The sequence below is a fragment of the Corvus hawaiiensis genome, chromosome 2 (genome assembly GCF_020740725.1).
Source record: "Corvus hawaiiensis isolate bCorHaw1 chromosome 2, bCorHaw1.pri.cur, whole genome shotgun sequence".
In the NCBI taxonomy this organism is placed as follows: domain Eukaryota; kingdom Metazoa; phylum Chordata; class Aves; order Passeriformes; family Corvidae; genus Corvus; species Corvus hawaiiensis.
Genome location: NC_063214.1, coordinates 81,121,446 through 81,147,907, shown reverse-complemented (window position 1 = coordinate 81,147,907; position 26,462 = coordinate 81,121,446). Strand labels below are relative to the sequence as shown.

At 39.0% G+C, this 26,462-nt stretch overlaps 1 protein-coding gene across 1 annotated transcript; it reads right to left on the bottom strand.

The window, feature by feature from the left end:
- Window positions 1–242: 242 nt before the first annotated feature.
- Window positions 243–26,321, bottom strand: GPR180 (G protein-coupled receptor 180). Its single transcript, XM_048295776.1, has 9 exons — window positions 26,110–26,321; window positions 23,381–23,539; window positions 20,243–20,437; window positions 16,688–16,868; window positions 16,435–16,484; window positions 12,754–12,911; window positions 6,332–6,523; window positions 5,903–5,980; window positions 243–4,234 (listed from the first exon to the last, which is right to left on the bottom strand). The coding sequence occupies exons 1-9, from the start codon at window positions 26,255–26,257 to the stop codon at window positions 4,076–4,078; spliced, it is 1,320 nt and encodes a 439-aa protein (XP_048151733.1). The 5' UTR covers window positions 26,258–26,321; the 3' UTR covers window positions 243–4,075.
- Between the last annotated feature and the right edge of the window lie 141 nt (window positions 26,322–26,462).

The window sequence follows — 26,462 nt, the reverse complement described above, 5'->3', positions numbered from 1 at the left end:
GGGAACAGATGGAGAGATAGAGAGAGAAATGACACCCATTACACTCAAAATCATATGTATGAGAGAGGGGGAGAGGGGAGGGCAGAGACAGCACAGTGGGAGAGAGAATTCGCAAGGCAGGAAATAGATTTGCAGAAAATAATGGTTTAAGGAAAACCGGAATCGGAACTTAGTGTTCACTGGAAATTCACAGCCTGGTAAGACCAGTGCAGCTAGAAAAGAAGGATTCTCTGAAAACTGGCTTAATACTTTCTCTTTTAATGTTTGACATTACAAGGAGAACCTGCTTTTTGTACACTGCATAGTCAAACAAAGAGTTAAAAGGTACAGCTTAACATCAGCATTGGCCAGCCCCATAAACACTTATTCTATCAATTAGAGGCAGAACATTGCACAGAATAAACTAAAGCCAAATCAAATAAAGCATTCTTCCAGTTCTGTAGAGGATTGAGATGCAAACAGAAAGATTTTGATACTTCCACAGCTTTCCACTGGCATAGGAACCAGAAAGGAATATTCATTTAGATCTGGCTATAAATGTTTGTCTTGTGTGGGAGGTCTTAGTATTGTAATATGTATTAGAAACTTGGTATTTTTCCAATCAGGTCTTTCCACCTCCATTAACATATTTAATTGTAAATATTCATTTTCCTACCTGAAGCACTTTAAGTAAATATACAATAAACACAGTCTACATGTAAGGGGAATGAATAGCTGAGACGACTTGTGATGAGCCCCAGAACTGCTCCAGACTCCACATTGCTGGTCAGGAGCAATGCAGGATCCTTTCCGACAGCTTGTGGGGGGGCAGGGAGGGTCTTGCAGACCAAGTTGGTGATCCCATCCTTTTGTCTACTGAACTGAGATCCTCCCTCCCAACCTACAAACCATAACTGATGCAAACTGGAATCTGTGCCAGCAGAAAAGGTGATGGCTGGCCAGGTGATGCCCTTTCTCACATAGATTTTGTCAGAGCACAACCAACTTCAGTTTGCAGTCTTGTCAATACACTCATACTTTGTGAGAACTAAAACACAGAGGCAATAGAATGAGCAGACACGGTAACCCCAACTTTATTTAAAACAGAACTGCATGATGCACAGAAACTCTCAGATGAGATGTCATCCTCTGACCTCGACAGTACTGCCTTCAGGGGAACCCTGCTTCGGCTTCTTGCAGCAGTGAGGTGTCAGGGAGCCTGGAACTGCTGAAGCTGTCCCCAAAAATTCCCCAGGTGCGTGGCAGCTCTCTGCAGGCACAAACCTGCACCCTGTACACACTGGGGCTACGGGGGCACTGGAGGAGTGCTTCTGTGCACTGCTGTCACCTAATGCACACCTGATGTAGGGCGCAGCACTAGTTCTGCTGATGTGTGCAAAAGCCCCAGTTTGTGAGAGCAAGCTAAATTTTTTTCTTTTTTTTGGTGACAGAAAGCACATTTTAGAAGTATAGTTTTCAAGTTGGGATGCATGGATTGAAGACAACTGGAAGCAGGCTGGAAGCTATTTTTTCAAGATGAAGTTATGAAATCAAATTGATAGAATGGGTAACAGTGTGGATAAGCATGAAAAAAGCAAGGTCTTATCAGCTGTTCTCACTAAATTAGAAAGAAGAGAGAGACTTCTACATACTTGAACCACTCCTCAGGCATGATCCAGAGGCAGTAAGTTTCAACACACAGTACAGGTTAAGTATGAAGCTCTGTCCATTAGTCATACTTGAAGACTCCCTCTCCTTTCCAAGCTATCCTGCACCAATAACTGAGTATTACTGCAGTCATAGTGACGTACTGCTACAGTGCTAAGAGACCTGGGCACCTGCTAAGAGACCCTTTGTACCACTTACCCTGAGAAAGTGAAACTTAATTGCTATAGTTACATTAATAGCAAAATTAAAATTTATTTTCAAGTAACTGGATCCAGTGCCAAACTAAGAAGCTAATGTTACCTGTTGACTTAGAGGGCAACGTGGGAAAGATGTAGAAGACACCACCTCATGTTTCATGCTGACACTAATGAACCACAGCTTGTTGTGGGGTATATTTATAAAAAGTGAAAATAAGGTAAATGGTATCGTAATACTGACCAAGTCAAGGCAGAACTACAGGAAGTAAGACAGTACTTCTGGAGAATAAAACAAATGCAGCACCTCTTCTGAAAGTCACGTAGAGGTTTTTTTGCATAGATTAAAACTTTTATCACGATGGATCATAAACTGTAAAGTAGTACTTGTGTCTATCAGAAAATTCTATTTTATGTGTGAATTTGAAGTCTTATACATGAGGACAGATAGAACTCTTACTACACTATTGGAGACTTATCAAAAACAGGATGCTTTTTTCTTGAGAAGATGAAAAGTACAGAGATAAGCAGGGAAATAAAGACTGAAGTTTTAACCAATAATATTTTTGTGTGGTTATCAGAGGAATGTAATAATTAATCTTTTAATCATTCTGAAGATTGTGTGAAATCATAATATCTCATCTTTTCCAGCCTCAACCTGCCATTCTTGATCTGAATTACAAACAATAAGAAAGGAGATGATTTAATGAGCAACTTTGTCATGTTGCCATTTTGCCTTAGTCAAAGGCAAATGTCTAGTTTTGCCTCTAAACTAAAATGGAACAGACTTATGTTTCAACTATGCTCACAACTGAGGGAAACATAAATGGAAAAGTTAGGGCTATTTTAAAACTGGAACACTGGTCTTCACATTTTCACAGAGACATAATCAAATACACACTGTTAAGAAGAAGCAAACACTGATTTACCAGAAAATAAAATCCATTTTGTTCAGAAACACACACCTATGAAGTCTAAACAAAGCTAAATCCAAAAAGAAAAATTTCACTCACAATGGCAATAGGTATGTTCTTATTATGAAAGAAAAAAAAAAAGTCAGCATGATTTAATCATACTCTATAAATAGGCACTTCAATAAAGTATATATTTACACTGGCTTTCTGAATGCTAGGGCATCACAAAATAGAATGGCTTTATTACAATGGATGGAAGATGGCAACTACTTAGAACCCAGTGCCAACATGGATTATAACAAATCCAGTGAGTATTTTGTTTTTCAATTATTCATAGAAAATTTAATCCTGATTAAGTATCCTTGGGCAGGAATTCATGGGTAGTTGATGACTGAAACCAACATTTATTTGAAATGCTTCTGTTAATTTAATCTGTGTATATGGCTTAATTATGATTGAATCCTCAATGTAACAGAAATGAATTATATCAGGATTAAAATTCTAGTACCACATCACCCATTCCATTTTCTTTGCCTTTTTTTTTCCTCTTTTAAAAGATGCAAGGCTGCTGTTTTAATTACCTTTATGTTGGTATGTATTCTAAGCCTCAAAAACAGTTTAGACCTTGATTACTGGAAATTTTTGGTTACATTTACTTTTTTTTTTTTAAAAAGACAGATATTAACCCTATTTACATTCCCATTAGAATTTTAACCAGTATGAACATTAGATGCAAAAAAGGCTTTTATTTTACACCTATGATGAAGGAACGTTTCTTGCAGTCAGTTGTGAACATTTCACATATGTCTTCTAGACTATTCTCCCTCCTTTCTTTCCCCATCTTTTATACCAATACATAAAATGCATTTTCTCTAAAGCATGAAAATAAAAAAGCCCTCGTACTCATCGTTATGCATCACACCAATTTCACAACTGGCCTATTTTAAACTTGTTTGAGCATGTAGATGTTTTAAGAACTGCATTTTATAAGACCTTCAAACCTAGTATTGACACGAAGTAAGGGCATTTTTGGTGTCTGTGAATGGGAGAGAAAAGATTCATTGTACTCTTCTGTGATACAGCTCAGCACCACTTGTTAAACAATACCTATAAAACTATTCAAATTATGGATTAATATACTCCACAATACTTTTAACACATTAATCTAGGAATCTTGTCGGACCAAACGTCTGTGAAGTGCTCTGATATCATCACTCAGTTTTCCAGTGAAACCAATGTATCATACACTTGTGACAAAAATACCTGTATATTTAAGTCATTATTGCACATTTATTACATAATGTATTCTTCCTAAACATCTCAGAAGTGATGTCGATTTTTATGTCCAGAGGATACTGTTAGTGGCAATGTCACTGATGACAGTGAAGATACTTCCCAATATAGACTATGAGATAGAAAAAGTCTGTAGAGGATAACCATGGAGATGCACTGACAGAGGATAACACCTATGGTAATAATCTAGAGACAAGAAAAGAGAGAAAAAGAAATAGTAAGTCAAAAAAAACCTCTCACCAGACAAGCCACAATAAATTTCGATTAGCATGAGTGCTTGAGGTTTAACTTTAAACCTTTTAATACTGCTGCAGTTACAAAAGATTTGAACATGCATCTTAAGTCCAGGAATCAGGCTCTCACACCTGGGTGTTTTTAAACCAGTAGATAGCCCTGGGCAAGTCACATAACCCTTCTGGCAGTCTCTGTTCTGGGGAATTTCAGACTTGCAATTCACCACCCATGCAGTTTCACAAGCAGAGGTGATGTTTAGATATTCTATTCTTACAACAAACAGAGTGGGGGTAAAAAAAAAAAAAAAGCAAGCTCAGAAACACTTTGCACTAGAACAGTCATGGAGCTGAGAATAGTGATTTATCAATCTCACTTAGTCAGACCTCTTTCAGTTCAAGACTCTTAATCTGTAAAAGCTGTGTATGGCTGTATTTATCAAATGCCTAAAGGTGTAACAATTGTTTCTGAGAAAGCACAACTCTTCAGTTTATGTACAGGCAGTCTTTTAAAATACATGTTTTTTCTTAAATAAATATGGTATTTATTGATCATGCATTTCTTTATTGTATTGAAGTGTATTTGAAGAAGCAAACACAGCTGAATTATCATAGTGTAGGAACTGCAGCTGCACATAATGGTTAAACTTGCTCAAATGCAAGAGTAGAGCAATTGTAGTCTTCCTTCAGTAAGCTCAAAATACTGCAAAAATACTACTTTACTGATCCCATCTCTAGAGACTGTCCTCCTGCACTAGGGATGTTTTCATCAAGCAAAACAAAAAATCTCTTCATTAGTAACTCTGGAGAAATAAATCTTTTTCTGCCTAGATTTCCTTTTTTTTTTCTGTAAATCAAAACCAGTATTTAATTGATTATATCTATTTAATAAAACCTTTTGCTTTCCCTTACATGTCCTCTACACAAATAAAAGCTCAATTTATGAATATATTTGCATACAAATGCACAGACGGTTACAAGCATAAAGAAAAGCAGCAAACCCTAAGAATGCACCTGAGAATAGTGGTGCACTCCATCTGAACATGGCAGGCTCCATGCATGGAGTTCTCCAGTTCCCAGTATGTTTAAGCAACCAAGAAACTCAGTAGTCCACCTTTGTTTTTAACTGTTTGGAGCTTACAAACCAAACAACATATTTGGACAGACTTCTTGATCTAAAGAACACAGTTCAGCTACAGGTTCTCTGACCTATTTAGCCACATAAAGCTTTTAAAGGATGAAGACTAAAAAGCAAACAACAAAAAAAATCCACTGATTTATCTTTCTACTCCCTTTGTTAAAAGAATCCCCAAGGTGTTTTTAATTAAAAGCAAACAAGCAAACAATAAAACAAAACACCCCCTCCACATTTTCCTTTGACTTAACAATCTCTCCCTCTCCCTCCCTTAACCTAGAAATGATTACCCTTAGATGATTCGAGCCCTGTATGCCTTTGTAAAATATGACTCACGTTAGCATCAATGAGAGCTGTGTGACTAAGACTTTTCAAGTTGCTTTGGGGTCATAAGATTAACAGCCTAAGAGCATGAGTTTGCTAACAAACATTAAACATGAAGAACAACTACTATTCAAATTTCATCTCTTTTATCTTGCCTGTACATACCTTTTCTCTTTGATATTCTCTGAATATTACAGCAATGGTTGCAAGACATGGGTGGCACAAAAACCAGAGAATGCAGGCCTAAAAAAGAAGATGAGTGTAAGTTGTAAAATGACTACATGCCAGCTTAGAAGAAAGAGATGACAGTTACAGGAACTACATTTACATTTCTGTCTATTTTATGAACCCATTGTTTAATTTTCAATCAACATAACGAAAACCACACAATGAAAGGTGGGATTTCTGTTTTAAAAAGCTCTATACTCCTTGTCAAATTAAAATGACTACTCAGAGTATGATGACAGGGTGCAATGTAATCAAATCAGACACTTTAACTTTGTTACGCAAGAAAAGAGTTTAGTGCTTCAGTCAACTGCATGCCACAATTATATTTACAGAAGAAGGGATCAGTTTGCTTGATGTAACCCATACTTTGGCAAAGGTGGTATAGAACTCCCTTTTCAGCGTGCTTCTCTCCACCGTGATAATCTGGTAGAGCCCAGCAGCCAGCGACAGAGCTAGGCAGACTCTGAGGCCAATGAGCAGCCCGCTCGCCAAGCCACGGTGCGAATGGTAGCTGTGGTGATTTGTATCTTCAAACTGCTCCCAAATTAACAAAAAGCTCTGAAAAAGAACAACAGCAAAGTACACTTACAGTAAACCAGGTTACACTAAATCTCAACCTTCCCATCACAGATTAAGTTATCTGGTAATGCTCCACTAGTCAGCCACTGCCACGCTAAGCAAAAAATCCCAACAAACTCTAGTCTGAAATGCTTTTTGGTGTGACCTATTACTCCAATTGCAACTGGCGTGAACATAGTCTCACTTCTTGGATTCTGTAACTTTCAGAAACCTTGACAAGTTAGTTTCCTCTAATTTGGGTAGAGGACATGTAGCACCTTAGAAAAAAATCTAAAATAATCACCTGAACACTCGTCCTACTCTGCAGGAAGACCACTGAAACGCTTTCACAGAGCTACAGGGAGGTGTCTCCTTTCACTTGTGATCCACAACCTGTAAAGCTTGTTTCAAAGGCAGGCGACTACGCCTTTTCTTTCAAAATCCTAACAAGATTCACTTTTCTTTTCAAAGATGGGGAAGTAAGAGGGTGGTGCTGCTGCCCCTTTTATACAATAGCCTTAAGGCTCAAGCATTCACCCAGGTTGAACTTGGATCTCCCACAATTCCCTTCTTTGCCTACAGGATATCCAATTCACATCTCCCACCTCCTTGGAGAGTGCTGCAACTGCCAGGCTATAGGGTGTTCTTGGGTGGGCCACTCTCCACCCCTTCTATTGAAGCTGTGCCATTGTGGAGAAAAGAATTCAACAGCAGCTAGGTCAGAAACTGTGAGCGAGCCTGACTCTGCAAGCACCTGGCTCAGAAACCTCCTAGGGTCTAGGAAAGGGAGTGTCACAGGTTCCAAATGCCATTCCAACATCTGGCCAAACACTCTAGCCAACAGACAACTACATATAAGATAGGAAGCCCCTCCTTAACTCCCAGTGTTGTATCTGTCTGCTGCAGAATCCAATTTCGTAGGAACACTGTGAGAAACAATATTGATATTCTCCAAGGAAAAATAGACTAACAAGTGCCTAGTTTCTGAATCTTAGTTGTGAAGAAGGCAGGCGCCAACCAGTTGCATAAAAAAACGTGTCTTGCTGAAGAACACCTTTTCAAGACTTTGGGAATGCTAACATTATAAATTAGAATATACATAAAGTTTAGACTCTCTGAGCATCATGTAGCAGCTGAATGGCATTTCAGAACTTGAATATACACTGGAATCCAGTCCACCTAGTGCACATATCTAACTTGCACTGAGGCTTCAGGTGCATAATAAAGCAGGTTTTCTGAAGAAAAGTAGGCAAATTTGATTTATGAGTGAAGTAGCTCTGAAGGCCTTCAGAAGCAGACATTGTATGGCTCAATTTAGAAATATAAATTAGTCAGATTCCTTTCTGAACACATTCAAAGGCTTTCTCACTACATAAAGACAAAAAGGTTACTAATATTAACTTCTTAAAAATGTGTAATCCACCTGTGCCTTCCAAAGATGGGTGTCCTTGAGTGTCATCAGTCGAGTATTCAAATAATTTTTGCTTAGAGTATCCCCAGAGTACTCTTGTACTTTCTCCCTCCCTTACCTAGGGGAGGACACAGCCCTGTCATTTCACAGCTGCTGTCATTTCAGTCACTCCTGAACTACGTGGATGGAAAATGGAAGGATGGGAGAGGGACAGATGTAAAGTATGCGCGTCTTCAACATCACGGATTACTAGCAAACAATCTGACCAACAGGCTTTAAATGCTCTCACCATAATGCTCGGAAACTGAGTAATTTCAAGCAAACATCTTCAAATGATCAAATTACTTGACTGAGAATTCTGTCAAGGACTAAGACTAAACTGCTCCTGAATCCCTGAGATACAGCACAGTGCTTGGTAACATTGTGTCTACAGCACTAGTTTTGGCATGAAATTGATGAATTCCTATCACAGAAGTTATTTCAGTCCAGTTAGAACATGCTCAGACAACAAACAAGGGTTCTACCAGTTACAGAATCACTGCAGTCTTGTGAGCATTTTCCTTTTTGATATTTACATTTGGGAACAGCAAAAGTATTTAACTTACCTGGACTGTACATATTCTGCTTGAGAAAATGAAAGACCCCTGAACCTATATACAGAATCTTCCTGACTCAAGCAAGCTTCTGGGGCGAAGCCATATAGGCTGATGGAGACAGAAGTGTGATACTGCTCTAAGAAGAAAATATCCCTGGGATCTACCTTACCTTAAAAACCAGAGCTCATGAAGGCCTAAATTTTCCTTAGTCTACACCAAGAGTAACAGCAAAGGAAGCCACTTTCATGAGAAGATGACAAAGAGCTGGAGTAAAGGAATCATGAGAACAAAGCCCAAATCCACATAGGATAATAGTGTCTGACAGCAGAGTATGTCCTGGACTAGCCCTTTAAAGAGTGTAAACAACACAACATCAGTTGATCAAAGGCTGTGGTGACAGGAATGTGAGATCACAGAAGTCCAGTTTCCTTCAGGTTCATTAGATTATTCCAAAATAAGCAGAAGGCAGAGATGTTAGAGGCAGAGATGGAACTGTCGGGGCAACACAGTGTTAACACGGACAAGGTGAAGGTATCATTGCCCTTACTGTGAGCTGGGGCTATTCTCACTCATCTGGGAACAGCAGGATCCAATAAAAGAGAAATCTGTGAGATTGAGTGTTTCTAGGTAAAAATGGATTAGGCAATCTGTTCTCAATGAAGAAGAGCTTTCATAGACAAGCACGATGGTGAAGTTTAAATCCCTTTAGTTGTGAAATAAAAAAAAAAAAATTAAAATTTGGTTGAGAAATCAAGGTCAAGGAACTCTGAAGTCCCTTACCTTGACCACAGAAAGGCAAGTATCAGCTCACTTAGCTGCAACATCAGGAAAAAACTGAAAAACACCAGACACCAACCTGCTGAAGTAGACATCAGAGACATCTTTTGTTGGCAGTGAGCAGAACTATGTTTGAGCTCTGAGAAGAAATTGGGGGGGACAATTCTAATTGTTATCCAGAAGAACAACTGTGCTTAGTTTGTAGACAAAAGAACTCGATGAGAGAGGTAGCTAAAGACGTGACTCACACTAGCTATGTCCAACTGCTTCTTCATAAGGTGAAACAGAATGACCATCTCCTTGTTTACATAATACACTGTTCAAAATTCCTGACTTTACCTGTACATAAACCTGACCTATGCTGGCTCACAGTGGACACCAACCACTGTCCAGTACTGGCCTTCCTCTTCAAATACTAGAGGAATGATGGCCATGGATATCATCCTGATGTTCCAGATATACAAGCTGAACCTCCACATCCATATGAAGAAGAACCAGACACTCTTCCTTTATGTCATGAGGAAACAATTATGGTAGAACTCCTCCTTCCCTTCACTATGCCTACACTGAATTTATGACAAGCGAAGATAACATATCAATCTCCAGCAAAGACAGGTTCTCATGGGACAGATCACCCCTGAGAGGCAAGGGGAAGGGGGAAGCAAAACAGAAATTAGAAGTAGCAGCAAGGCAAACAAGCTGTTTCTAACCATGTCTAGTTCTCAGGTATCTGATGTCACACAATGCCAGTACAGCAAAAAAGGGTTTAGATCTAAGGCCAGAGGTAGAGCTCATTCTGAGCACACCTAAGAACCCATGTAGGACGATGTCTAACGCAGTAAGATTCTATGTCATTTTGATCAGGTTCAGAGCAATCAGCTATCTTTCCAGAATCACTGCCTCCAGTCTGGTCAGCCCTGAAAGCTGAAACTGCTCAGGTCTATGTGATGGGAAGGGCCTGCCATCAATAAAGTTCTGCACAAGGTTTGTGCCTCAGCAGCAGAAAGTGGAATTTCTAATGAATGCACAGCAGCCTGGGAATCTTTTGTTCTGTGGCTGAAATAAAGAACAAGTTAAGGCAAGGGAGATGTTAAATGGCAGACTTGTCCCTCTTTTGAGATGTTACCTCTCTGCAGCTGTGAAGACTACAAGACATTGGCTGACTAGAAGGATCTGTCCACCCTACACTGAAGGTAACCCATAAACATAGCCCAAGAAATTGCTAGTGCTTGTGCAAAAACAAAAAGAAAAAATCCATAGCATCAGTACAAAGAGGAGAAAAACCACTAAAAATTTGCTGAGTAATCTGAACTAGTAGTAGGCAAACAGGCTAAGACAGTTTGCCAGTCAAAACTGCATTTAAGAGTAACATGTTTTCTCAGGCTGTCCACTTTCTTTACTTCCCTGAAAATGAGATGAGGACAGGTACAGGAGAATGTCAATAAAACTAACATGGTGCAATTGCTATCTGCTGCATTAGGGTAACGCACATGGTTTCCAGCAGCCCCTACAGCAAGTCCTCAGAACATCTCTGATTATCCACATCAAGTCTATCCAATCTCTGGCACAGGAGGAAGATGGCTCTCCCATAAGAAACTCTGGGAAAGATCAGAACAGGAAGAAGGTTATTCTAGGTTTTTAGTCATTAAAAGTGCCCATTGATTGATTACAGCAGGTCAAACACCCATGTCAATCTAGACAGACCAGTGAACAACTGACTAATCCACAGATGAACTCTTGAACTCACCACCTTCAACAGAGGTGATAACAGTCTAAATCCTGCTCCCCTGAGCTCAACACGTGCACTCTCTATTCAGGAGAACAAATCCGGCAGAAGGTGTATTTCGTACTGAACCATGAGGTGGAAAATATCCTCTCCAGAAGGGCAGGGATACTCTTGGTGTGAGGGAACTTTTGCTGGATACAGCAGACACTGATATGGGGGTGCAAAACCACCCAGGCAATGATATATTCCAATATCAATTTTCTGTTCCTACAAGATTCCTGCTGAACCTGACATTCCCAATGGTACCAGGAGGAGATGTGGTAGAGCTGTGCCTTACTGGCGAGAAGTAAGATGGACAACATTGTGCTTATGCTCCAGTGCTGCTCCAAGAGCCAAAAGATGTGTAATGGACCAGTCTTGGGGGAAGCAGCAGATATGTATGATGCCTGCCCCACTTTTACCATAAGTAACAACCAAAATAAAACCAAGCTGATTATACTGAGTGCCTTTTCTGTGTATAGGAAAAGGAAACAACAACAAAAAACTTTCCAGTCTCAAGTGGCAGAGTACTAACACACCCATACATATGCACAAGCGCAGAGGCATGAATGAAATTAAATACTTTAGAAGTCTTCTTTACCACCAGCATGTAAAACTTCTGGTGCTAGATAGACTCATTCCACCTTACTTTGACACCCATCTTTAAATCTCAACAGTCCCATTGACCTTAACAACCTTTGGTTTATATTCTTAATTAGCAAGAAATGTCAGCTCCCAGCTACTCTTAATGTTCTACAAGTCCACTTATTTAGTTTAGAAGCAGCACTAATTACAGATACTACCCAAATGACACAAAAATCTTCAGTATAATCTCTTCCTCATTACTGTCTCCAGTTTCTCCCTGCTCTTCTCTTTCTCAATGGTTTTCAGATTCTCTTGTCTTTATGATGTGATTTAAAAAAATTTGTTTACAAAAGGCACCACCAGGGCTGAATGATTTCCATTACAATTTACTTTTAAGTTACTGGTTTACTTAACTTTCTAATTTATACTAATGGAAAATATTTGAATGAAATTATGTGTCAGACCATTTGTATATTTGCAAGACCAATCCTGCACATGAACCTTTCAAGAATTCCCTTATATTGATTGAAAGGACCATTAGACATTCTATTTGAGTGCTTCCAAAAGGAGGGCAGTGATGATTTCCTTTTTTTCATGACAAAGAATTTGTCACAGCAGCTTTTCTTGTCTTCCCTCCCATGCTTCTGGTTGTCAACCTGCATAATGTAGTTCACAACGCCTCAGTTGTACTGATAACAACTATTTATAGGACCACATTACAAATCAGATCAACAAAATGAATAAAAAATATTTTTTTACAATTTTTTTCAGTCTAGATTGTTCCACTAATCTGGTTCACAGTATAATGCTACAAACAATTGGCACAACCAGGAGTTTGGAAAACTGTGGGAACTTCTTACGTGGTTTTATTGCTAGACAAAAACATACTGTGGAGCTACACCTTAAATTGTTGAAGTAAAGAGAAGGTGGTGTTACCTATTAGACATACTGGGTGCACATTATGCTGTGGGCTTTTTTCCAGTCTTGATACTCCCTCCCTCATAAAATTAAAATATTGAAATTATTTGGTTCACAGTTCTGTCATACTTAATAGCAACCATACACTTCAGTGTAAGAATGAATATGAAATACAAACCTGTGTAACAACAACTACTACAGCAATGCCAGTAGATGTTGGACTGGAATCCCACTGAAGAGGTCTGCCATGAGATTTCTTCATTCTGCCTATTGTCCAACCCATACACAGACTCAATAATAAATACAGCATTTGTATCTGTGAGACTATGTCACACACTATTGAAAACAAAGGAAAAAATGAATAAAATTACAACAAAAAAAGTTTTGGTTTTTTTTTCCTATAGCAAAGAGAAATGTTCTATATACCCACAAACTATGAATGGATGCTTATGCCTCTGTATCACCTTTTAAGTTTGATGAGTTAGATCAGCTGAGGTTGCTTTGCCACAAAATGTGGCTATTTTGTGGAGTTTTCAGTGACCAAACAGATCACCACCAGCTTTCCCCCAGTTATGCTGCAATTCTGCAAGAACACAGGCACAGTGCCACATCTTTCTAAATCCCACTCTTGTGTCAGAGTAGTCTGGGCTCAGGAGTGCATCTGCATAAACAGACTTATAAATGCTAAAGAACTAAAATCATATGGATGTTAATCATAGTGCAAATATGAAGCATGATTAAATGAACTCCTTTCTTTGCTCTGAAGAACTTTTGTTCAAAAATCAGATAGTTACATTGTACTTTAAATTAATTGCACTTTGTCTTAAGGATGTAGTAGCTTCCAGAAGAAAGCACAAATATTTAGGACAAATTCCACTCTGAGATACTTAAAGGGGAAAATATAATGAATAACCGTAACACAAACTTCATTTAGATCAACAACTTGTCTGCATTTCATTTCATTAAATGCAAAGTAACTTTGCCTCATTTTGTTATATCCATTTTTACCTCTGTTAGGGAGCAATTAACACATACTCCATAAAGTTACATTCTTAATCAGTGTCTCAAACTTGTGTTTGAAGCTGCATCAGAATAAAGAAGACTTTAAGCTAGAATATATTAAAGTCTTTATTTGTAGCCTTGCTGCAGCACTACTAACAGTAGAAAAACCTGACAATTTCTTTCTGGGTGATTGTTAGCTTTAGACTGGTAAGTTTTTGACTTAATGAACAATTTTAAAGTTGGTGCTGGGATCTGACTCGTACTGGCGTAGCAGAGATATAAAAAAAATTGATTCTTACACTATATAAACTGTAAATTTGGTTCAGAAACTAGAGATTGGGCACTACACACAGCAATGCCTTCTTTTTCACTTCATTAGTATTTTAGTTCTATTAAATTTGTTCTTTATTTGTAATTTTCATTTACACTATCAGGTACAAGAATAATATTTCTGTCACAAAAAAAATTAAGCTCTACTTTTATACAACCGGAGTGTATTAGAAAAGATAAATACCACATCTACTAAAAATACTGGCACAGAAAATGTTGCCATTATACAGAAATTAATATGGATACAAGGGAAGTGTGTCAAAAGAAGATCATCTACCATATTTCCCTGATACTCAGCAATACTAGCAAAACAGGGATACAAGAGACTTCAAAATGTAATTCCTGGGATATGCTTGGTATTCTCAGAGGTTATATGCTTAAATGCTTCTTAATGTGTTAAGACACCTTTACTGTTTAAGATCTGTCAAGAGCTTTTAGTAAATACAAACTTGATCATTCTTTAATAAAATGAACCAGCACTGATTTTGGAAAAAAAAAAAAACGATCATGGAATTATTTTCCAATGCTACCTCTGGAGAGACAGTACTCACTAGAAAAAGAATTGTTACATCAACCAAAGGCATACCAAACCAGTGTCACAAATCCAAACTAGAAAAATGACTAATAAATCTGTGTGTTCTAGGGAGCATTTTATTTTCTGTCACTCCTTAAGATAACCTGCCCTATAAGGTATAGCCAGACCTCATCTCTCAATCATCTCTTGGATATAGATACTGCTCTGCTTCAGTGTGGTAACAATTCAAGTGGATTCCCAGATAAATTTGTGTAAGACAAAAATCCACAGCCAGCTTTCATCTTTGACATCCCATACAACTTGCTAAAAAGGAACAAGGGTGAGAAAAATTTTAAAAGTTACAATAATCCCACAGTATTCAGGGGCAGCGTTAAAGTCATGTTACCGAGCTGATAGCATAATTGTCTGATTTCATCACAATTCATCTTTTTTGACTATTTAACAGATATTAAGTCTTTGACTTTTCACATTTCATTCTTACCAAAAGTTAGAACACCACCACTTGCAATGTTTCTGAGTGCCAACATTACTTGTGTAATTTATGTAATTAGCTTAGGTGGTTAATTAGACTGAGGATCAGGTCTTTATACGTGGTAAAGACTAAATCATATCAGGAAAAGAGTAATTGCTGGAGATAGTACCCGAACAGGTTTTTAGAAAGATATTCTGGACACACTGCGATTAATAAAAATTTTAACATTTAATTTTAACTCAGATTTCTGTTGCCATATAGGAAAAATGGTATCACCTTCCACCTTCAAACTATATTACTTGCCATGAGCCCTTCTTCAGAACTGGAATTGCCACTGAAGCTTTCCACATTTCTACTACTTCTGCTCTTTTACTGTTTTGGAAACCACCAACTTCAGAGACAGTAAGAGAGGAAAACTTTCTTACCTGAATTGATTCAAAAATAATATTAATTATAACTTTTGTTTTATCTAAATAAAAGTGGGCTTTTGACTACAACACATACACAAAAAAAAATCTAACATGCAGCTACTGTCTCTGAAGTTCTGGCTGGATAGTTAACACTGGGGAGGAGTTATGACTACCTCTATATTCTCCATTTCATTTACTTTCATGAGACGAGAAGGAGCATTTAATAATACAGCTGCTGGAGAGGTTGCAAGGAGCTGCCAGCTCAAATGGTTAAAACAAGGAAAAGGCAATTATTGTGGTGCCAGGTGCCATCAAGAGGCTGATAATTCCAACTGCAGCCTTCTAAACGAGCTCTAAAAGGGAAATACTTCTCTATATAGGCTGTTACTCCCCAGCACTACCAAAGTACTACTTTCTTGGGGTGCTTCAAACCAGTCAAAAGGAATTTGCTTGGAAAGAACCCCCAATCCTTCAAATGTGAAATGCAGAAAAAAACCCCCAAACTACCCAACAACAATGCTTAACCCTGAAGAATGGAACATGATTAAGTTAGTGCACTTTGGAAAGGGATGCAATAGGAATTTAGTTCCAGTGAGAACTCAGAATATCTATACAGAGTGGAGAAAAATGTTTTGTTAGCATCGAACCTTCACATAAGCACTTTTTGTATCACACTAATCATAAAATATGTTCTGTAAAATATGTTTTCATTTAAAAATTGTTAAATTTGTTAGTGAAATGACAAACTCTATAAAACATGATTAAGTTTCCTAAAAAGCTTGGCTTTCTAGATGCAACTCCACAAAACTCTTCAATGTATTGAAAGATTTACTCAGGTGACAGGCATGTCTAAGTGTCTGTAGCAAGGAATCTTGAGACAAAAAAATCCTTTGAAAAATCCTAAACAATATCACAGTTGTATAACTTCAAATACAGTTACTGTAAACATCTAAACCCTTTTTTTTCTGGAGGAGCAATTTATAGTATTTTATATTAGAAATCCAATTATGTGATCCAAGATCATAGTACAGTTCAGCAACAGCATTTGCTAATGTATTATACAGATTCACGGGTAGGAATATGTAAGAAACAGGACACAAGCATACTCACATTCTGCCAGACTTCCCATAAAAGGAGCGCCTATCCCATCTCTAGAATAACTGAAAAAATAAAAAGATTGTATTTTTAAGTAGGTGTGTCTTAAATGGGTCTTCTCTCTTAGAAGTACATTTAGGCAATGATGCAATTCAAAGGTCAGTCCTATGTTTTGCTGCAATCCATCCTAGGCAAAATCATGTACTGATCTTTACAACACATTGTTCTTCAAATCTAAAGACTGAAAGCAAAAAAGGAGCAAAGGTACCTTGAGAAATGCAGGTAGTTGGCAAAAGCTGAACCAGCCTGCAACAGTAACGCAATTGTCAACACCTTTAATACACCATGCATAGGTCCACGCTTCCTAATTGTTTGCCATAGGGATTGTGCATATATGCAAGCACTTAAGAAGTATGCTAGGACAAGCAGGAAAAAGAATTCATGTAATCCTGTGGAAAAAAAAAGAAATACAGCTTGGTTTTTATGAAGAAACATTGCTATTAGCAGCAAATAACTAAAACAAAACAGCGGGGTTTTTTAATATAATCATTGGGAAATACCTAGCAACTGTTACCCAAAAATGGTAGTACAGACAAAATGTCTAAATTCTAGTAAATTTTATCCAAGAAAATCGATGAACTTTATCAGAGAACCAATTATTATTTGATCTGACAAAATATTTTTTTATTCAACAATACCTTTTCTGAGCAGAGAGGTTTGCAGCAATTACCAAACTAGTGTAAAGTGGCACACAGTTCCTTGATATACACAAAATAATTGTAGCCCGTTTGATCAGTCAGAAATATATTTATTAAAGGACTAATTTTAGCTCCCCTTGTTTCTTTGTTTCATTTTGTAAAGGCACAATCTGAGGTGAGAGAAACCCAGAACAGACTTCTATTTAATCTTTTTAACCACTGGGTGTCACTCTTCCTCTGCATAAAGCAGCTCAAGAAGCACAGTTGATCAAGTCCGGAAACTTATAGATAAAGAAAAGTAGCACAGAAAATGGTAATTAGTTTTTAGCATGTGGGTTTTTGCACTTGTCTTTAAAAAAATCCCAAAGTTTTTTTAGATTATTTATAAAACAGAAGTCCTCTAATTTTCAGTCTGGCAGTAGTCTTTTAAGTTAAGCTCCCCTTAAGACCTCGATCATGGAAATCTTTTCTCTTGTCCATAAGCTTTGCAACCCATCAGGAGCTCCCAAAGGGTCAAAGCCAGTGAGATATAAGCAAAAACGAGTAAACAAACATTTTTCACAGAAAACTTTACGTTTTCTTTCTCCAACCTTCCTTGAAATCTACTGGTGCCCACAGAATCAGATTCTAAAAAATGCTTTCTCTCCAGCAGCAAAATAACTCTGTTAAAAAGCTTCCAGCCAGCTCCACCCAGAGACTGGGAAGAGCAAGTATACACATTTCAATAGCTGAGCTGAAAAACATTAGAACTGGATGAGTTCTGAATAGTAGCTAGCATTATAACTTCTTCAACTGAAATTAAGCATTTTGGACATACACACAGCAAAATGGGAGATAAAAGAGTGTAAGGTAATAAAGAGTCTTAAAAAATTCCATGCCACTCTGCTTGTCTTGTACACTGATACAAAAGCATGATTTATGAATGACAAAAATATGTGGTTCAGATCAAATCTTTCTTCTTTCTTTCTGCTTCAAAAGATAGCCACTGAAGTTAGCAAGGACTTTGATAGAGTTATTTCTCACCACAATGAGTGAGAACCCTTAGAAAACTCTTTAGGAAAATCAACTAGCTTTTAACAAACACTAAGCAAATTTATGACAGAAAGTTCCTTCCAACCACAGACAGAGTGTAGATTATTGGTTTGAGACCAAAAGGGTTTAGGAGAAAGCTGCACTAAAAACCAACTATAAAAAATACAGAAAAGTGTAATTTTCAACCTGTTTTCTCTAAGTTTCCTGACTTTCAAGGAACCTAGTTGACAGACAAAATAAAACATTATTTGAAATACCTAACTTCAAAGCTCTTTAAAACACTGTCTACCTGTTCAGCTGCCTTTAGAAATCCTAGATTCTACTGACACCGTACCTTATGTAGAAGACCCCTACCATACAAAATAACATTACTTGCCAGGGATCAGAAGTCAGGCCTCCTCATCTCTCAAGGCAAACATCTTAATCACAAGGTGACAGCCTCAAGTTCTTTCCTATGCTCTCCTTATTATTAATTTAATGTTTGAGATGTCCTGTGCCAGGCCACAGCCTTAAAGTAACTCAAGTGAAGGATGACCTAACTAAAACCTTCTGTAACTATGTAATTATTAGTTGCCCGCATGAAAGATGCAAGAAATGAAGCTGGATCTTCTCTCTGATACCCTCTTGTTCTAAGTTTCTATGGAAAAATGGCAAAGACTATTTCCCAAAGATGCATTAAACATCAAATTAAAAAGGAGAGAGAATGAGAGAGAGACGAAATTCTCCTCAGCTCTTTGAAAGCAGACCAGTGCATGTAACTTCAGGATTCATGGCAATAATGCAGGTTTTAATTCTGAATCAACAGAGGTGTTCCTCTGCAACTCTGGAAGACATGGCATGTACAGCTCACCTCGCTTCCTACTTGTTAGATCTAAGTACATGCATCCAGCACATTTACACACCTCCTTACCCAGCATGTCAGCTGTTCAGAGTTCTGCTTCCAAGTACTCAGTCTTCCTACAAAATCAATACAGAACCAAGATGCCTCTAGGAGGTCTCTACACCACTGCAGTGGGCCATATGATGCCTTGTAGCTGCTTTGCCCCTTGATTTAGCAATTACTCCTTTAGCTATTACTCCTCTTTGACAGTAAGTACATTAACCTAGAATTCACTTTTGAAGACCAAATTCACCAAATAAAAGCTGACAATTTGTAGCATAAAGTTAAAGAGAGAGATTAAGTCTGATCATGAACCTTGAAATCCAGATTATTAACGTGTTACTTTCTTGCAGATTCTGCTAAATGTTCCAGTGAGTATTTCCTTCCTTTCAAAAAGTGAGCTGCCTTTGTTCCCTCTACATCCTTTTGAGACCAAGAGTGACAGCAGGGCATTTGATTCTGGGCACAGCAATTAGGCTCACCCTGGGTATGTAGGTTCACTCTTTGTAGGAAGGCAGACTAAGCCTACAGGCCCCTTCCCTCACAACAGACCCAGGTGAGTGACATGCTGATGAGGCCTCCCAGAGCAGTGATGCTACTCATTGCAACAAAGAACACATTAGGCTGGATTGTCCAAAGCATACAATTTTATGTAGGCGTTTCTTAAAATGTCTTGATATTTTTCTTTGGATGTTTAAAGACTTAAAATTACATTTCCTAATTATGACAAAATCCGGCCTGACAAACCTAATCTACAGCCTGTGACTAAGGCACTTATAAAGATCTAAGCATTGAACTGAAATTGTACTGGCAAAATGTTTTATTGTGCATGTACGCGTGTTGCACAGAATCAAGTTTCACACAGCTAAGGAATTTCACTAATTAATTAAAATCAGGTATTAAGTCCACATTCGAGTGGAAGATTACAATTTCAACATGTTCAAAATACCTATCAGCAAAGATTTTAACACTGACTTTCCTTGGGCATCTACACTTCTAGTTAGGCAAGTTTTGGAAAGTCCGTCTAGGCAAAGGAAAGGATTTTTCTGTGATGACAGGAAATGAACTCAAGTTTACTCTTTGTACGAAAACAGAATATGAAATATAAGAGGCTCTGCTATCCATTCCCCATACTTTTCCAAGCACAGTAAGCACTGATGTGAGTAATCAGATCCTTAACTTACAAATCTAATTTTAAGGAAAAAAATCTTACCAGATTCCCCTGCGCTAAAGTGATCTAATGGATTCCCTTCTGCATCTGGGTTTAGTAAGACCATTTCAAACTGAATATCCTCGGATTCAGAATAATTCTCCTCGCAGGTAAACTTGTCTACATAAAACACATACCATGTTTCCGGATAAGGAATCTGGGACACTGTCAGATTTTGCTCTGTGTGGTTCACAGTCACTTTAGAAGAAAACAAAACAAAACAAAAGAAAAAACAAAAATAGGAGTAAATACTTGATTAGTTTGGTTTTAGAAAACACATCTTTGCATGACGATAAAACTTAAATCCACAGCATCATAAACAGGTTATAAACTGTACACAGCAGAAAACAGACTTAGTTTTGAAAGCTATCCATAACACCAGAGACCAGACGTCCAACTTCATCTTTTGTTTTCAAACAGGTGCAGGCAAGGGTTGGTGAGGACACTGCATCCCACCTCTCAGCTCTTAGCTCTGCTGGGAGGGCTCCTTTCTTCCAGAAGCCAGAAAGTGCAAACTGTGTTTCCTCTGCTTAGCACATTTCCATCCTTTAGTTCAGTATTGAGATGATTAGCTATTCTGTACAACCCACCAGGTACTTCTGCAGCATAAAAATACCTTTGTGAAATTTATTTCACTCTGTTTTCAAAGAGATTTAGAGCACCAAACAGGAACATGTTTGTTTACTGAGCATGTGAGCTCAGTAAACAATAGCATGCATGCTTTAAAGGTGCAAATCAGTATTATTTCACAGGACCTTCCCCAAACTGTAGCATACTGAATTTCAATTGACAGTTAAGGGCTGAAACCATTATGTAATCAAAATGCATATTTCAAATCAGATTACATTTAAAAACAACTATGTAAGATACTCATGTATCATCTGCTCGCTATCTTACCACTATTTTTGCCTAAAAACAACAGTTAACCAAGCACAGTCTCTTCAAAACAAACACTTGATGCAAATGAAACCTGTGGCTATGTTTGGCTGAAACTGCAAGAATTGTTAGCATTGTTACATTGTCTTCTGAACTTGAGTGCTAATCAGCTCAACCATCTCTCTGAAGGAGAAATAACAATATCAGATGAATTCACCTTAACAGTTAAAGATTACAATGGCTAAGGATGAAGAAAAAGAAAAATTTCATAAAAACCCCACAAAACACGTTTCTTTTGTGGAAGGCCTTTTTAAATGAAAAAGCTGCAAACATACAAACACATTTTCCCTAAGTATTTTGTAGACATAATTTATAACTAATTTCTAACTTGAAGCCTACCTGTGAAAAACTTCTATGTAATTCAAATAAACTTGTTTCAACTACAAGAAGTTATTTTCTGTTCTCTTAAGGTATGAACTGAACAACATCAGAATCCACAAGAAATTGTACTATATGTGTCTTTGCAGCAATTGCCATGAGGTACAGACTCGGACGACACGCAAACCAGTATTTCATATGGTGCTGAGCCCAAATGAAAGGCAAATAGTGACTGACAGGAGCAGCTTTACTCCCCATGCCCACACTCAACTGAGTTCTGACACTGCGTTATTTGCACCAAGAGTAAGGATCACACAGAATGTGTTTAATCAGTTTCCTGTCAAATCTGTAAACTGACTCACAGGCAGAAAAGTAATCGATTTTGCCCAAGATCAGCAAAGAGATGCAACTCCTAAACAGAGCAGAAAACAGTGAGTACACTGCTGGGACAGTCAGGGACGACAGACCAACTGCTAGTTATTCCAGCAGCACTTTTGTGCAGCTCTGATGAAGTGTAAGGAAACCACATCCCTAAAAGTGACATCTGTGTAAGATTCCATTATGACAAATGTTACAGGAGATCAATGTGTTACTCTAGGGATTTTGACTGCACAAAGAAAATGTATTTAAAAGAGAAGCTGTAGTCATTTAAAATAGATATGAATGAAGCTTCTAATACTTATTTAATTTCTTAAAGGAAAATTTATGCTTTAAGTACCATTACGATCAACAAATGGTGCAAAAATTATTTCAGTCTGTCTTCTAGTTACATAACTCAATGCTTCTGTGTTTTACTGTTCTTTCACATTTAGATGGGTACTCAAGCTTTATCCTGATTAGCTCATCTTTGATATTGTATTAAAATTTTTCCAACTTGTTTTGTACATCAAAGCATGACAGATTTGTGCTCTCATGAAAATATAATTTTATTTTTGTTTTTTTCCGCTTTGAAAAATGCCATTTCCATGGAACCGGAGAACAGGAGCCTCCTGACAAGTGAGAAATGTTCCTTTGAAAACAAGAGACAAAAAGACAACCTACATATTCTATACTGGTATAACTCTCAGCTCAGATGTTAAAAACACTTGAATGTGAGATTCAATGAAGAGTATCAAATTACAAAAGTAAAGGGTGAAACAGCATTAAGTTATAATAGGGGCAAGTTATAAAGTAAGGCAGCATGACACAGAGTAATTATTGCAGAAAAGAAAGACTTATTATGAGGTGGTGAAATAGAAGGTTTGCAGTACAAAATTACCCTTTTACTTTGTACTTGGGCTACACACTCTCACCTTACAAGCATTTGCTTCAGAAGTTTAGAGGTAACTGCAGCAGGTTCCATCAGTTTGCCTCTAATTTTTTTTTTCATTTCACTGCAATGAAAGTCACAATTCAAACTGTACATTTGACTGTCCCAAACAGATTCTTTACTTCTTCAGTTTCATAGTACAATGGTACTCTTTGTAAATTCTCTCATATACCCAAGATAATCTATGTTACAGAAAATTTGAGATCTGAGTGGAGTTAAAAAAAAAAAATCTCTGTACTGAATGACTAAATCAAAACTTCAGCCAAGCATGTACCCTTTCTGAGTTGTGAACATGTGAAAGCATGAACTAGAACTGGTCATAAAGTTTGTCTGTTTCCACTAAAGCCACTGTTTGTCATGGATTTCATTTTCCAGCGCACATAACTTGCAAAGTCTTCTGAAGTGATACAAAGAAAGAAATTTTATTTCCTTGTAGTGGTTTTTAATTGCAGAAGGCCAAAGTCCTAGCTGATGCAAAGCTCAAATTCACTGAAATGAATATTCTAAATACACAGATAACTTAACAGAGTTCTAAATACACCAGTAATTCTGTAAGGAGAAAAAAAGCAGTAACTCACTTGTCAGCTGAGCTTTAGAGAACTTCTCTGTACAGCTGTGATCTTGGATACTCTCCTCCAGCTTCTGCCATTCCTGTGCTTGAAAGAGGTGAAGTCTAGCTGCTTTTGCCACAGCTACTGCTATATTCTTGATTCTGACACACAGAAGAGCATGGTCACCTTGATATTTAAAAAATAAAATCAACTACTCTGTTTTGATGTCAGTTACAAGCAAAAAGATAGCGCAGCACAGATTTTTTTATAAGTAGCTGCACTACAGCTTCACATTACTCTTAAATTTTTACTACTACTTCCTAATAAAAGTATTTATGGTCTTTCAGAAACAATTTCTATATATCTCATTAAGAAACCAGTGCATGCACAATTCTCTGTGATGGTACTTAAACAAACCTTCACTGCAGCCCAAGTGTCATTAACCCTCTCTGCTACAAACAGCCTTCCCACCCCTCTCTTTTTTAAAACAGACTTCCAGATAACATTCTTTCCCTTCCTCCCTCCCATCCCAAATTTTATTTTTTTAAGTTAAAGACAGTGCCTCAATAGTCTCAATAACTAGTTCAAAGTCTAGTACTTTATGACCTTAGTGGCATGACTATGAGCATCACAGGGTAGCTCTTAAGTCTAAAACTAGAAGAACTTATGTGAATGGACTTTGATGTTATGGATGGATTAGAGCTAAAATACTTAAGTATAGATAACACATGTCAAACTGATGCAAAGAAAATCAAACTTCACAAGTGTGCTCTAATGTGTCAGTCTACCTGTAGAATCATAGAATGGCAGAATGGCCTGGACTGATGGGACCTGAAAGACCACCTGGTTTCCAAAACCCCTACCATGGACAGGGACACTTTCCACTAGGCCAGATAGCTCAAAGCCCCATCCAGCCTGTCCTTAAGCACTTCCAGGGATGGGACGTCCACAACATCTCCAGGCAACCCATTCCAGTGCCTCACCTCCCTCACAGTAAATTTTTTTCCTAATAGCTAATCTAAACCTACTCTCTTTCAGTCTGAAACCATTCCCCCTTCTTCTGACACTACAGTCTGCATCTTGACACACAGAAATATTTTAGTCATTTTAGAACTAGCTCATTTGACAAAATTTATCTTGTCTGAGTAACTCCACATCCTCAAACTTGTCTTCAAAATTTCTTTCATATATTGCCATAGACTTCTTTAACCAAAGAGTATCCTAAATTAAAAGGTAGAATTTAGTGTACAAGAAAAATCAATTGGTACCCCAAGAGCACGAATTCCATACAAATGCAAGCAAGCCTTGAGTGGTTTTATATCTGTCAGAGCAACCTTTTTTTCACCCCTAATGGAGGCACCAGATAGATGTGAATCAATAGAGTACTACCACCTTCAGATAAGGAAGGTTTGCCTGATCAGAACCAGTTGCAAGACAGGTCCTGCAAAAACCCCCAAATAAGGTGATCTCCTGGGATCTGTAAAGTGTTGTATGAACTACAGTCTAGCTAAGATTTTGAAATACTAACAGAAGGCTCTAAAAAAAGCTTCACTAAGACCCAAAATAGTTGTTGGTATTCATGCAGAAAGAGGAGTATTTCTATGCAAATACGCAACATCAATTTATAGAATTATATCTGAACACCTACACCACTGACCTTGAATCTTAACAGTCTTTTCTCAGATTTAAACAGTGCACTTTTTCCCTTCAGATCTAAACACTTCTACAATTATCTTCTAGGACAGTGATAATTAACTGCTTTCAAGTCACTTCATAAGCTAGCTCCACCCTATCTATCATTTCCCATTCCGTGCTGGAAGGTCACGCTCCAACTCTATTTTGCTTATGTCACGTTTTCCTGCATCCCGTTAGATTTTGAAACACTCCACAGAATTGTTCTGCCCTGAAGCTCAATGGGACTGCTGAGCATATAGGAAAAGCACGCTGACCAGCACAGCCTTGCTGTACACGGCACTTGTCACGGTTACACACGTGTCTTTCTGCAAAGTAAAACTTCTTTAGCAAGCACAGTGGACCACTGCTAGAACTCTCTTTCAGCAGGATAGTGGTCAGGAATTATTACTAAGTAATTACTGACTAATAGTCAGAAATCAGTACTAACAAGGAGTTAGTAACACGAGAAAAAAAAGCCATTGGGAATAACCAGGTGAGAATTTTACATCCTAATGCGCGGTGTCACCAAGACCACACAGCGATGGGGCACAGCGACGTGAAGCACCGCTGCCATTTGGTGGAGTTCCAAGAGGGAAGGAGCGACGCGTGCCGCAGTGAGAACAGAGCCTCTCTCTGCCGGACACTCGGCCAGGCGTCTCCGCACCAGGCTTCGGGACACGAAGGGAGGCATAGCCCCGCTCCCCTCCGTGACCCACAGGCCGGGGCTGCTGCCAACTCCTGCATCCAGCGCCTGGGGTCGCCCGCCGCGCTCCGGCCGCGTCCTGCTGCTGGCCGGGATCCCCGGCCCCGCTCCGGCGCTGCCCGGACAGCGGATCGGAGTAGATTGGAGGAAAAGAGGGAAGGAGGTAGCGAGGGAGAAAAGTAGGGAAAGACGGAGAGCTGCGGGGCTGACCTGGTTCCCCACCTCCCGGCCCCTCCGGCCGCCAGCGGTTCCCCCGCGCCCCAGCCGCTCCCTGCCCCATCGGCCCCGTCTCGGGACGGCACAGCCGCTCCCTTCCCCATCGGCCCCGTCTCGGGACGGCACAGCCGCTTCCCCGCTCTCCTGCCGTCGGGGCACCCACCGTGGAACTGGAAGCGCGCCACGGGCCGCCACGGCTCCCGGCGGGCGGCGGCGCTGGCGAAGCCGCCCCGCAGCGTCTTGCCGGCGGCGGGGCCCCAGCAGCAGCAGCCGGCAGCGGCGCTGAGCAGCCACAGCAGCCGCCACCGCATCCCCGGGACCCGCCGGACACCGAGATCCTCCTTCCCTCCTCCCGCGCTGCCCCCCGCCGGGTCACGTGACAGCCCCCGCCGCGTTAGGCGCGGGCGGGAGGGCGGTAGCGGCGAGCGAGCCAATGAGAGGGCGCGTCCGCCCTTGGGGGCGTGACCGGGCACCCAGGCCCCGCCCCTGCGACAACGTGTCCCGTTGCCGGGTCCG

Coding starts and splice junctions, on each gene's coding strand:
- GPR180 (XM_048295776.1), bottom strand. CDS start 26,257: ATGCGGTGGCGGCTGCTGTGGCTGCTCAGCGCCGCTGCCGGCTGCTGC. Junction 23,540..26,109: donor GGCGCGCTTCCAGTTCCACG/GTGGGTGCCCCG, acceptor TTAAATATCAAG/GTGACCATGCTCTTCTGTGT. Junction 20,438..23,380: donor CTCTAAAGCTCAGCTGACAA/GTGAGTTACTGC, acceptor TTTCTTCTAAAG/TGACTGTGAACCACACAGAG.